General features: G+C 43.0%; 1 protein-coding gene across 1 annotated transcript; it reads right to left on the bottom strand.

Annotated features, from left to right (window-relative positions):
• Positions 1-12,525: 12,525 nt before the first annotated feature.
• On the bottom strand, positions 12,526-13,959 carry CCDC160 (coiled-coil domain containing 160). Its single transcript, XM_017864080.1, is given in 2 exon segments — positions 12,526-13,355; positions 13,358-13,959. Coding segments are annotated over 2 exon segments (978 nt in total). The 5' UTR covers positions 13,944-13,959; the 3' UTR covers positions 12,526-12,963.
• Positions 13,960-14,061: the final 102 nt, after the last annotated feature.

Raw genomic sequence — 14,061 nt, 5'->3', positions numbered from 1 at the left:
GGAGTGTTGGACCTAGAGTCTGAGTTGACATAGACACTCAGAGACCCAAAGCATCATCATGGCCCACTGTGAGAGTGGGGACATATGGGAGCCAGGTAATAAATTGAGTCTTGGCCAAGATCCAGCTCACAGAAAGTTCACTGGGTACAAGAACTCAGTGGTCATTACCCTAGTCTCCAAGTGTATGATCAGGTAGTTGGGGCAGCCATTACTTTGTGTCTTTGGCCAGTGAGATAAGAACTATTACAATGGGGAAGGCCAAGTAGAAGCCTCTGATACTAAACCACCACCACCACCACTCCTGGCCAAGATAGTAAATTATCACATCCCCTTGGGGTGGTGGTATATGCAGATTAGCATCCTTAAGGATCTCAAAGATATAGAGGTGGTGATTCTCATCATATCTCCATTTAATTTACCAGTCCTGTGCCTGAAAAAACCAGATAGATCCTTGGAGATGACTGTAGGCTGCTGCCAGCTCAACCAAATAGTAGCTCTGATCATAGTCGCTGTGTCAGACCTGATATCTTTGTGGGAGCAGATTGACATAGCCTCAAATATATGTTGTGTAGGCGTTGATTTGGAAAATTCATTCTTTTCTGTTTCAATCATAAAAAAGAATCAGAAATATTCAAATAAATAGGAAGAAATATAAATTTATAGTTTTGCCCTGGGCCTATATTAGCTCTTCTACCTTCTGTCATAATTTAGTCTGAAGAGAGTAAAAACATCTGGACATCCTGCAGAATATCATATTAACCTATTACATTGATGATGTTTTGTTGATCAGAACAGATGAGCAGGAGGTAACTAGTGTGCTACCTCTTGGTAAGACACATATACTCTGAGGGTGGGAGATAAACCCTATAAAGATTTAGAGATTTACCAGATCCATAAAATTTTTAGAGGTCCAGTGGTTCAGGGTATACTGGGGTATTCTCTCCAAAGTAAAAGTAAAAGACAAATTCCTGCACATTGCACCTCCTGGCACAAAGAAGGAATCATGACACCTGGTGGGCCTCTTTGGGTTTTAGAGGCAATGTATCCCACATCTAGGGATTCTGATCCATCCCTCTATAACAGGTGACAAGGAAGGTTACTAGTTATGCCTGGGGCCCAGGAGCAGCAAAGGGCTCTGCATCAGGTCCAGGCTGTCATGCAAGTGCCCTGCCTGACACTTGGGCCATACAATCTAGCACATCGTGTGGTGTTGGAGGTATGAGTGGTGGGAAAAGATGCAGAATGGATTCTGCGGCAACCCCCTCTTGGAGATTAATGATGCAGGCCCCTGGGGTTCTGGAGAAAGGCCATGTCGCCTACAGAAGAGAATCACATGCCTTATGAAAAACAGCTTCTGGTATGCTATTGGGCCCTGGTAAAGATGAAACACCTGGCCGGGAATGGTGGCTCATGCCTGTAATCCCAACACCTTGGAAGGCTGAGGCAGGCAGGTTGCTTGAGCCCAGGAGTTGGAGACCAGCCTGACCAATATGGTGAAACTCCATCTCTACTAAAAATACAAAAATTAGCCGGGCGTGGTGGTGGACACCTGTAATCTCAGATACTCGAGAGGCTGAAGCACGTTAATCACTTGAACCTGGGAGGCAGAGGTTGCAGTGAGCCGAAATCATACCACTGCACTGCATCCTGGGTGACAGAGAGAGATCCTGTTTCAAAAAAATAAATTAATTAAAAAATATGAAACACCTGACCACAGAACACCAAGTGATAATGGAACTAGAACTGTTTATCATGAGCTGGGTCTTATCAGACCCACTAAAGGTCAGGCGGACCCAGCAACAATTCATCAAAGGACAAAAGGGGGCTTTCCAGGAGTGCTTATGAGCAGGACTACGGGGCACAAGTAAAGTGCAAGATCAGGTAGCCTAGACCACCATGGCATGCACCACTGTTATACAAGTGCCCTCCTTCAGCTCATGCCTGCAACTTTATGGGGATTCCATCAGATCAACTGAAGAAAAGAAAGAAAGGTTTGGTTTATGAATGGGTTGGGTCAGTATGCGGGTGCAAGCCAAAAATGGACACTGGCTGCATTATAGCCTCTCTTGGGAGATTGGGGGTGCTTGAAAGACAGTGACAGGTGAAAATCCTCCCAGTGGGCCGAGCTTTGGGTGATGCACTTTATCACCCACCTTGGGTGGAAAGAGAAGTGGCTTGAGGTTAAAATATTTATGGAGCTATGGTCACTGGTGAATGGCCTGCTCAGCTTGTAAGGCGTTTGGAAGGGAAAAGACTGGAAAATTGGAAACAATGATATCTGAGGTAGAGGGATGTAGATAGCCATGTGCAAGTGGGCACTAAGCATGAAATGTTTGTAGCACATATTGACGCCAGTTAGAGAGCTCAGAAGAAGCATTGAACAACCAAGCAGACAAAATGACCTGGGCAGTTGACATCAGCCAGTCTCTATCCTCGGCCACCTCAGTATTGGTGCAATAGGCATATGAACAGAGTGGCCACTGAGGCAGAGAGGGAGGCTAAGCCTGGGTCCAACAGCATGGACTCCCACTTATGAAGACCAATCTAGCAACTGCCACTAAAGAATGTTCAGCCTGCCAGCTACAGAGACCAACACTGAGCCCCTAATATGGCGCCATTCCTTGAGAAGACCAACAGGTCACTTGGTGGCAAGTTCACAACATTATGCCCCTTCTATCCTGAAAGGACCAATGGTTCATTCTCATAGGAATACATGCATATTTCCAGTATGAGTTTAACTTTCCAGCCTGCAGGGTCTCAGGCAGTACTTCTATTTCAGGACTTTGGTAGTATTAGATCCACCAGTGTGGTATTCCACGTAACACTGAGACAGACCAGAAGACCAACAAAAGAGATACAGGAGTGGGCCCAGGATCAGGGGACCCACCAATCGTATTACATACCACACCATCCAGAAGCTGCTGGTCTGATAGAGCATTGAAACAGCCAGCTGAACTACATTTCCCAGAATTCCCTCACTTCTATGTTTCCAATTAGAGTGAGTCACAGAGATCTTTTGGAGATTTGTTGGGCCTTAGTCAGTTAGGAGCCATATAGTTTCTACATTGGAAAATCAGTGCGGGGAAACCAGGTGCAGTTGTAGCTCATGCACATTGTCACTTATCTACTGGCTCACCTCAGTGGCTTGCAGCAGCAACTGGGCCAGCAGCGGCTGCTACACCTTCCTCCCAACCACCCTTTAGTGTCTCAGACTCCTGGATATAGGCCAGGTGTGTGTGTAGCTGTGGGCAAAGGGCACCAGCTTCCCCTGCAGGATACCCACATCACCCAAGTTGGAGATAACGAGAGACTGATACAGACCCTAGTTCATCCTCCTGTGTTCCAGCTCATGCTTCTGGGTTCTAGTTGGTCTTTGTTCTCCTCCACTTTTCATTCATTGTCCCCTCCTGACTGCCCTGCAGACTTCATGCTACAGCATTAAATGTGAAGAAATGCAGAGGCTGTTTAACCAGTCCTGCTCCCACAATTAAGGTCAAATCTCTGATGGATAGATAAATGATAGATAGATAGATAGATAGATAGATAGATAGATAGATAGATGTAGATGGTATAGATATAAAAATAAAATCTCTTGCTGGGTGTGGTGGCTCACTCCTATAATCCCAGCACTTTGGGAGGCCAAGGCGGGCATATCACTTGAGGTCAGGAGTTTAAGACCAGTCTGGCCAACATGGTGAAACTCCATCTCTATCAAAAAACACAAAAATTAGTCAGGCACGGTGGCATGCACCTGTAATCCCAACTACTTGGGAGGCTGAGGCGGGAGAATCATTTGAACCCGGGAGGCAGAGGTTGTAGTGACCTGAGGTAGCGCCACTGCACTCCAGCCTGGGCAACAGAGTGAAATTCTGTCTCAAAATAATAATAATAATAATAATAATAATAATAATAATAATAAATAAAATCTCTTAATGGCTCCATTTCTCTGATTGAATCCTGACTAATATAGGAACTTTGTGCTCTGTAACTCTTGACGGGGTTCAGAACACGCTACCCCCAACTATGATACCTTGGCATTTGAGAAAACAGCAGAAGCAGTTTTTCCTGTTTCTCTGGGTCTTCATTTCTGAGGGTTCCCATGTCACTTAAAACTTGTGTTAAATAAATTTGTTTCCTTTTATCTTGTTAATTTGTGTTTTGTTATAGGGGTGCTAGGTATGAACCTCACAATGGATGAGGAAAGAAATATTTTCTCCCTTACATGCTACAGGGCTAGAGGACCTGGTCTCCAAAGGAGACACATCATTTCCAGAGTCAACCTCTTACTGAATTATAAGCTACAGCTACTGCCTGGACACTTTGGGCTCCTTGTGTCCAGAGACCAGCAGGCCAGAAGAGGGGTCACTGACTTGGTAGCAGTAATTCACTCAAATTATCAGGAGGAGGTGGGGCTGCTGTTCCACAATGGGGAGAGGGAGAAATAGGTGTGCCACCTGGGCATATCTTAGTACTTCCTTGCCAAATTGTGACTATAAGTGGACAGATACAGCAGCCCCAGCCTGAGAAGGGGATAATGACCAGGCTGATCTTAGCCGCTCAGAATTAGGGTCTGGGTCAGGCCAGCCAGGAAGCCATCATGGCCACCAGAGGGCAGTAGCTATGGGTGAGAGTGACCTAGAATGAGCAGTGGAGGCGGCAGGTGCTGAGAAACAGTTGCAGCCCCAAGACTAACTGTAGAAGTGGGGGCTGTAGTTTGTCCCATTAATACCACTCTTCCAAGGTTCCCTTCTGGGAGAGGCATGAAGGAATTGAGAAAGAGAGATGCAAGCGATGGACTGTGGTAGACACAAAGATGCACCACCTCAAGAAAGGATTTACTGTCCAATGGTGGGGAGTGAGGTTGGCAGGCAGTTTCCAGCTGTCAGCTCCTGCAAGGCCTGCCTTACCTGCAGAGAGACACTCATACACTCGGCCCCAGGTTATATTCTTCCAGACAGAGGCAGCTTGCATCTGGCGACTCAATGAGGCAGGAGAATAAAAGCCCAGGGTGCAGGTGCGGTGGCTCACGCCTGAAATCCTAGCACTTTGGGGGGCCGAGGCGGGTGGCTCACTTGAGCCCAGAAGTTCGAGACCAGCCTGGGCAACATGGCGAAACTCCGTCTCTACAAAATATACAAAAATTAGTTGGACATGGTGGCGCACGTCTGTGGTCCCAGCTACTCAGAGGGCTGAGGTGGGAGGATCACTTGAGTCCAGGAAGTAGAAGCAGCAGTGGGCCATGATTGCACCACTGTACTGCAGCCTAGGTGACAGCGTGAGCCTCTGCCTCAAAATAAAATAAAATAAAGTAAAACAAAAGCCCAGGTATTTCTACCCAATTCGGGGCACTCTGATGAACAATACTCCAGAGGTCCCTGCTGGGGTTGCTGAGGTTTTGTCAGGCTTGCATGGCGATTCAACTTCTCTCTGCCCAGTCTTGCTTCCTCCCCCTTTTCCTTCGCAGGTGTCAATCCCCAATAAACATCTACCACCCAAAATTCCATCTCATTATCTTCTACCAGAGGAACAAAGTGGGCAAACTCCACGTCTCCTGCTTTTTCTAGTACAGCACTCTCCCCTGGCACAAACATAGGAACTGGAGCCCCTTTGCTCTCAGTAGTTTATTTATAAACATACCTTAATATATACCCAAAGGAAAAGATTCAAGATAACACATGTTTTGTGGGGAAAAAGTCGTTATGCTACATGCAAATATATCTTTGTACTCATTAAAACCACATAAAAGTGTATTATGCATTTTAAAAGGTTGATTACCTCAAAACCAGAAATGCCCTCCAGGCTCTCTGCTGACATAACCCACATTTATGAAGTCAAAAGCAGCTTTCCAGATTTTCTTCTCCTTCATTGTATGAAGGGGAAATGTTTTTTGTACAATCTTGAATACATTTGTCAGTTCGAAAGAAAACATTTTGTCTTGTTATTGAAGATATTTTAGTAAAAAGATCCTGAAATATTTTTTCAAGAATTGATTCAGTTATGAGTGAGCAGAATATGATTCCTTTACTGTAACTTTAAGAAGATTACCAGGGAGTCAAGGAAAGAAGAGGAAAACATATAAATCATCAAGTATAATTAACACTTTCTAAGCAGCAAGGTTCGGGGTGGGGTTCACAGCATTTATTTTCTCAAAATTAGTTAGCTTTCAATGAAAACACTTTAGGAGGCAAATAATCTAAGGAAAAAATGAGTATTGGGTGAAATAGGATCAATCATTTTGAATTATAAAAGTCAGACCCCAAAGCTAAAGTGAGTGTTCATCAAAGAGTCCTGGTTGTTTATTGATTTGGCTCCAACAGTGCTGGAGCTTTCTTTATTTAGAGAGCTGTTAGTTGGGCTTCATACTTCAATTGTTCTTGTTGATGTTACTGTTACCATCCATTCCATAACCATAGGAAGAGGATGCTGTGCCTTCATGTAGACCTACTAACCTGACGTCAGAAGACATGCACACGTCAGTCTTTCCAGTAATAAGCTGCATCTTCACTGCTCATCTCAGCCATTTAGATGACTGACTCAAGTTGAGTCCAGGTTGCAGTACTAAATGAGCCTGTCTTTGGGAAAGTTAAATAATCTCTACGATGATTAATCTTTGGCTCATTAATTTTAGCACAAAAGCTGATCTGATATAATGGGGCAAGCATCCTAATGGAGTTGGACAGGCTTGGTTTGAATCCCAGATCCACCACTTGCTAGCTGTGTGATATTGACTAAGTCATTTCATATCTCTGAGCCTCGGTTTCCTCACCTGTAAAAAATGAGTGATAATCAAGGATTTTTGTGCAGACTACACAAGACAATGCATGTGGAAATGTGTGACACATGATAAAGTTTTGTTACTAGGCTCCAACCAATAGCCCAAATACAGGCTAGGGTACTAGTGACATAAGGAGAATCTCTTAGGTATGCCTCCTGTCATGGTCTGAAACATACATGACAACACCTGTTGCGTAGTCAACAGGCACGGGCTGAAAGGCAAAAGTAATTCTTTGAGGATACCCCATAACACATCCTCATAGAACCAGTAATAAGCCCAGTCTCCTGGGAAATGGCAACCTGCACCCAGTGAAACATAGCAATCATCAGAAAGTTGAGTGTGATCAAAGGTGTCATTCACAGAGAGATGTAGTGGGGTGGAGGGAGAGAGAGACCCTGTGAACAGTAGCTCTGACCACTAAACAGGGGAGACACCACCTTGGTACTCAGTATGGAAAGGAGGGTACACCTACAATACATAGATAACTATAGCTTCAGTGTCTTATGAGTACAAAGGACAAGACAATGACTTATTTTTATCTGAGCAGCTGTAGTAGTGGGTCTCCAGCTGCATGGCTCCCTGTGCCAAGGGGAAATGAAAAATGCTATAGTAGCCTCTCTTGTCTCCATTCCCTTTTCCTAGATGAGGGTTTTCCCTCTGGAGCACTATAGCAGGGCTTTCTTCCCCCTTCTGGTACTCTGCCTGCTAGAGCCAGGGCCCAGTCGAACACAGAGCTGATTGGAGAGGGGCTAGGTAGGCTCTAACCCAAGAAATTCCCTCTACAGGATCCTTCCTGAGGCCAGAAGAGCCATCACAGTAGATTTGGTGCTTTGCCTTAAGACTTCATATACTAATAAAACCAACATGTCTTCTCTGCAACTTGCTCCACCTTCCCAAATATATACACACATCACTGATACACATATTATGAATTAGTTCATCATATTCTCTCCAGGGAACACAATAGGTATAAAAAGCTTGGTGAGAGTAATAGCTGGGAGGAGACAGATAGATTTGGTCAACTTCCCATTGTGAATTAGGCAATAATGATAATAACAAGGATGACATTTATTGACTGTATGTGATCTCATCTTACCTCTCAAAAACACTATTTATGAACCCTGTCTTACAAGATGAGGAAACTGGGCTACAGAGAATTACACAAGTTGCCCAAGGTCACACAGCTAGTAAGTGGATAACCAAAGTTTGTGCACTTAACCTCTATGCTCTATGCTTCTTTGGAGAGAGGAGCAACTGTGATGTTTCTCTTTCATACATCTCCTTGAAACCAGTCTACTCACGGCATACTTGGCTTATGACAAAAATCTCTTAGGTCTTTTGTTTCCAAAACAAAAATGATAGCATTCAAAGGTAGAGTAGCATCAGCAAAATGGTTTTCTGCAGTTTGTTATCTGGAACCTGGTCTTTATGTCTTGAGAACATCATTCTCCAGTCTATCTGCAAATGACCAAAAATGTTGGAATTCACAGTAGTTTTCAGGGTAGAACCTCAAACGAGACATCAAAAATCAGCAACATGGCTGGGCGAGGTGACTCACGCCTGTAATCCCAGCACTTTGGGAGGCCAAGGCGGGTGGATCACCTGAGGAGGTCGGGAGTTTGAGACCAGCCTGTCCAGCGTGGCGAAACCCTGTCTCTACTGAAAATACAAAAATTAGCTGGGTGTGGTGGCAGGTGCCTGTAATCCCAGCTACTCGGGAGGCTGAGGCAGGAAATCACTTGAACCCGGGAGGTGGAGGTTGCAGTGAGCCAGTATTGTGCCACTGCACTCAAGCTTGGGCGACAGAGCGAGACTCCGTCTCAGCAAACAAAAAAGAGTCAGTAACACGTAACATACCAGTGCTCTAATTCATTGCTGCTGAGTCCTCTTTGAAGCCAAATAAACCTTCCATATTCACATTCCAGAAATGTCCCTGCCTCCTACTCCCATGCTTTGTCTGGAAAAATCCTTCATATCCTTCAAGGCCCAGCTCAAATGTCACTTCCTTTACGAAGTGGTTCCCAGTCCCGCAGGCAGAATTAATTGATCCTCCTTTATGCTCCCACAGCACTTTATATTAGCGTTGGTGGTATAGCTCTTACCACATTGTTTAAGTTAATTGCATAAGTAAGCTCCTTGAGGTCAGAGACTTGTCTTATTCATAAACCCTTTGATTCCCATATTCCCAGCCTAGCACATACCTTATTTCACCAAATCTAAAACTCTATCAATTGTAAGACACACCATTATTTCATGAATTACTAAGAAAAACAAAATACTGACGATTATTCTATGACATACCATCAATTTGAAGATGTGTCCCAAATTCAGGAAATGTCAATAAATTTTTTTAAATGTGTTTTAGAAGGAATGAACTGTGGCAATAAGTGCTCACCAAATGTTTATAGAACTGAATTATTAAACCAAGGTGGAACAGGTATTTCTAGAGAACTGTGACAGCCCGTGCTTCTTAATAAGTAAGGGATTAGAAGTTGGTGATGAATGGTGTGTGACTGCATTGCTGATTTCAAATATTTTACCCAACAGATTAGTTAAAGGGATGAGTGGCCTGATGTGCCATTCCTGTTTAAAAATAAAATAAAATAAAATAAACACCTCCAAGGACCAAGCCTGCTGGCTCATGCATGTAATCCCACTCCTTCAGAAGGCTAAGGCAGAGGATTGCTTGAGGCCAGGAGTTTGAAGCCAGCCTGGACAACATAGTGAGACCCTGTCTCTAAAAATATAAAAAATTAGCCAGGCATGGAGGCAAGCCCCTGTAGTCTCAATTACTCAGGAGGCTGAGGTGGGAGGATTGCTTGAACCCAGGAGTTCGAGGCTGCAGTGAGTTACTTGTGCCACTGCGCTCCAGCCTGGGCAACAAGGCCAGCCCCCACCTCTAAAACAACAACAACAACAAAGACACCTCCAGATCTCCCATTTAATATACTAGAAAGTAAAGTGATGATATACTGATTCTAGTTCCTTAAACTAGTTCAACGCACTGCTGTTCTCATCTGCCCATGAAGAGGAATAGCAGCTCAGCTTTCTCCCAGTTTATTCCAGCCCTGCTTTTGTTTTGATGCAATCCCTTCCTAATTCCAAACTGTTGGTCTGTGACCTTGGCTCCCCTTTCGCCTTGTCCCTATGAAGTTAGTGATCGTATATTACTTCTCTGGTTAGTGTCTGTCTGGACCTATGCTTTCCATAGGATCTTTCCATAGGGCAGGCCTTGCTGGGTCTTAGTATTTCAGGCTGTCTCATCAAGAATCTGAATTCTAGTTCCATCCTTGAAAGAAACTCCACCCCCGCCCTGCCCTAGACCTAGTCTAAGCCATACACTTAATATCTCTGGACCTCCTTCCACCACTCTTTCCCTACCCCCAAGCACATATACACACTCATGCAAGATAAACCAAATTGTCACTGAAAACCTTAAATGTATGGTTGGTTCACAGAAATACTCCTAGAATAAAAGTTCCTCTTTGAAAATAGAATTATAGGCCAGGCATCGTGGCTCATGCCTGTAATTCCAGCACTTTGGGAGGCTGAGGTGAGTGGATCCCTTGAGCTCAGGAGTTCGAGACCAGCCTGGCCAGCATGGCAAAATCCCATCTCTAAGAAAAATACAAAAAAAAAAATTAGCTGCCTGTAATCCTAGCTACTCAGGAGGCGGAGGCATGAGAATTGCTTGAACCCAGGAGGCAGAGGTTGCAGGCTGTACTCCAGCCTGGGCAACAGAGCAAGGCACAGTCTAAAAAAAAAAAAATGAAAAAAGAAAAGAAAATGGAATTATACTACCCAGACATGGTGGCATATGCCGGTAGCCCAAGTTACTGGGGAGGATCACTTGAGCCCAGGAGTTTGAGTCCAGTCTGGGCAACATAGCAGGATCCCGTCCCCTCTCTCTAAAATAAATAAATAAATAAAAAATAATAATAAAAAAAGGATTATACTGAAAGGATTGAGCCTAGTAGCTTAATTAATACATTATAAAATTTTTAAACATGTAAGCAGCTCTTCACATTAGCATTCAGGGAATGAGAGTCTTTATGAGGCAAGTACAAAGGGGTAATTTTATAAGGGGGTGATGAAGAAAAGAGTAAAACAGGGCAACGAGTTCCTAGTTTGCTTTCATACTTAGACCCTTGGTGGGAAGCCAGTGACCACTAAAAACCGGAAAGTCATCTCCCCCTTTGAGGCAGGCTGCCAGTGCTTGGGTTAGGTTTATCAGGACTAAGTCAGAAAGCTCCAAAGATTAGCATCTTCCAATTTACGCCAATCCTCCCAGGCAAGGCAAGACTTGTTCAGCCTCCAGGTCAGCTTAGTCAGTATCCATTCAGTGCCTTCCCCAGCCTTAATGAATAAAGAAGAAACAAGAGAAAGGTAGAGAAACAACCTCTATTGATTTATTATTGATAGCATTTGGAGATGTTCAATCTATATAAAGGACCCTGCTTATATTTTCTTTCAAAGGGGTCTGCAAAGTAGGTCCCCAAAGTATTAGAATTGAATGCATCCAGGCTGGGCACTGTGGCTCACGCCTGTAATCCCAGTACTTGGGAGGCCGAGGTGGGTGGATCATGAGGTCAGGAGTTCGAGACCAGCCTGGCGAAGATGGTGAAACCCTGTGTCTACTAACAAAAAAAAAAAAAAAAAAAAGCCAGGTGTAGTGGCAGGCACCTGTAATCCCAGCTACTCAGGAGGCTAAGGCAGGAGAACTGCTTGAACCCGGGAGGCGGAGGTTACAGTGAGCCGAGGTAGCGCCACTGCACTCTAGCCTGGGTGACAGAGCAAGACTCCGTCTCAAAAAAACAAAACAAAACAAAACAAAAAAGAATTGAATGCATCCAATGCCATAGGAGTTTTACTTCCTTACAGGTAGAGTTACACTTGCAAATGAAATCATTGAGGTGAAATCACAGAACATTAGAACTGAACAGAATCTTGATGATAGATCTGCTGCCTTGTTTCATAGATGAGGACTTTTAGGGGAAGAAAGTTAACTAACTAGTTACTGGCAGAGCAAGTACTAGAAGCCAAATGTCCTGACTTCCAGTCTGGGGATTTTCCCAACAGGGAAGATACCTAAACCCTTACAATTGTATCTCATCCTCATAGTCTGCAGTTACATTTGGTTCATTAGGCTTTAAAACACCATGCAAATGGAGCTCCTATTACAGGATATCTTGATTAATGATACAAACAAATGGTAAAGAATCAACTGGCCCATCACTTCCACCAAAAGATTGAGGCAGTACATTTTTACCATGTATAAGTGTAAAACAAATTGTCATCACCTGGGGCCCTTACAGGGCTGGATTACTGCAAAAAGCAAGCCAGCTCACTGAAAGTTTATCCAGATGACATCCAACTTCACCACAGTCCCCACCAACTTGTGATGTAAGCCAGAGAGGAAGCTTCGAAATTTTCCCCGGTCGAGTTTTGAGAGAACTGTGTAAACAACGCCCCTTACCGGTCAACATAAGAAAACACAAAAGCCACTGCTAACAAGAGCAGGGCTCTAGCAAAGGTCACAGCAATGTCTCTAAGTTGTCTTCTAGTCTATGGGAACCGTGGCCAGGTCAAAGGAGAAAGCCTGGGGAAAACAGCAGGAGGAAGAAAAAAACTACATTTTTTTCAGAGATGTTTATATGTACCGAATTAAAGTTAGACCCCCAAAGTAAGCAGAAAAATTTTTGGTATCCCACTGAGTTTGAACAGGCAGTTACAAGACCCACAGGCATATGTTAGGCTTATACACATAAACAAGATTTTTATTGTTAACATCAATGAACACAGATGGAAAAATATTCACGTTGCAAGGACATATTTGCTTATGAGATCACAAAATGGCTGTTGATTTGTATTCATAAATGATTTGGTGAATCAGTACGTGTTTTTGAGTGAATATATGTGTGTATGTATATAGATAAATACACACACACACACACACACACACAGAGATATGAGATTTCCAAAGCTTCGTTTCCATTTGTACTCCTGGAATAACTTCATCAGAAAGAGAAAGCAGAAGCTTGGAAACATGTATATGTTTTATAGATACTGTGATTTATCGAAAATGAAAATAACATCCTATTACATACATTTTAAGTAATACACAAAGCAAATACAATAAACACTGATTTGGCTCAATGACTTGTGTAATGGAAGGATTTTTTTAAGTTTTAAAAAAAATCCCCAGTAAAGTGGTCAAAGATACTTGATGATGGTAAGTATCTTGAAGAAGCATAGTATTTTCTAAGCAACTCCAAGGCTCTGTTATTTCTTGCTTGTAGGGTCTTCTCAGTTCTCAGTTCATTCTTGACGGCACTGAGCTCTCCGCGGATCTTTGCCATTTCTAATTCATAATACGATTTCATTTCTTCTTTTAGGAGCACATTTCCAAACTCGGTTTGATGTTTTAAGTTCCTAACAGCTTCTTTTAAATCTCTGTTCTCTAGGTTCAATTTGTGGATGACTTCGTTGGCTTGCTGGAGCTGTTCACTTAAGTTTTCTACATTTGTTGCTTTTTCCGACAGGTCATTTCTTAAAGCCTGAATTTCATAGTCACTTTTGAAGCATCCGTCTCTGTTTCTTGAAAATTTAGAGGTTTTGTGAATATTTCTTTTCTGTAGTACAAAAGTTCTTTTTCAGCGTTTTCAAATTCCTCTTCTATTTTTCTGCATTTCATATTAAGTTCTTCCAGTTCTTCATTCAAAATATTCAGGCAAAGTTTTGGAGACATTCTTTCCATAAGTTTCTTTCTTATGTCTTGTCTTAGTAGAGCTGGTAAGTTATCTGTACTGCAGGTAGAGCTGTCTTCCGTGCTGTTAAAGCTTTCTTCGGTTGTAATATCCACATTAGATGATTCATAGGATGCAGAATTCGTGTCTGTCTCGTTCTGTGAAATGTTTATCTTGTTCTCTCTTAAATTTGATTCTTGTTCTATTTCATTTAGTTGGAAAATATATTTTGTCCTCCTAAATTTACTTTCTTCTTGAAATTTTCTACTGGACAAATTATAAATTTCTTCCATTCCCTTGCTGCTATCTGTAGTCGTTTGCTCAGAAGAAGATTCAGGCTGAGAAGTCTCTTCTAGAACATCCTGTGCACTAAAAAAAGGAGTGAACATATACTCCTTCCAGTGTTTTCTTCTAGCATCCATTTCTCCAGGCACCTATTCCAATATCTGAAAAACACAATTTAAAACCAAGGCAGGCACATTATTTACACTAGTAGCTAGTATAGCAGAAAGAAATAAGAATGCTGGCTCATGGGTGAAG

Source organism: Rhinopithecus bieti, unplaced genomic scaffold (genome assembly GCF_001698545.2).
Source record: "Rhinopithecus bieti isolate Rb0 unplaced genomic scaffold, ASM169854v2 scaffold_70535, whole genome shotgun sequence".
In the NCBI taxonomy this organism is placed as follows: domain Eukaryota; kingdom Metazoa; phylum Chordata; class Mammalia; order Primates; family Cercopithecidae; genus Rhinopithecus; species Rhinopithecus bieti.
This window is presented reverse-complemented; position numbering and strand designations above follow the sequence as displayed.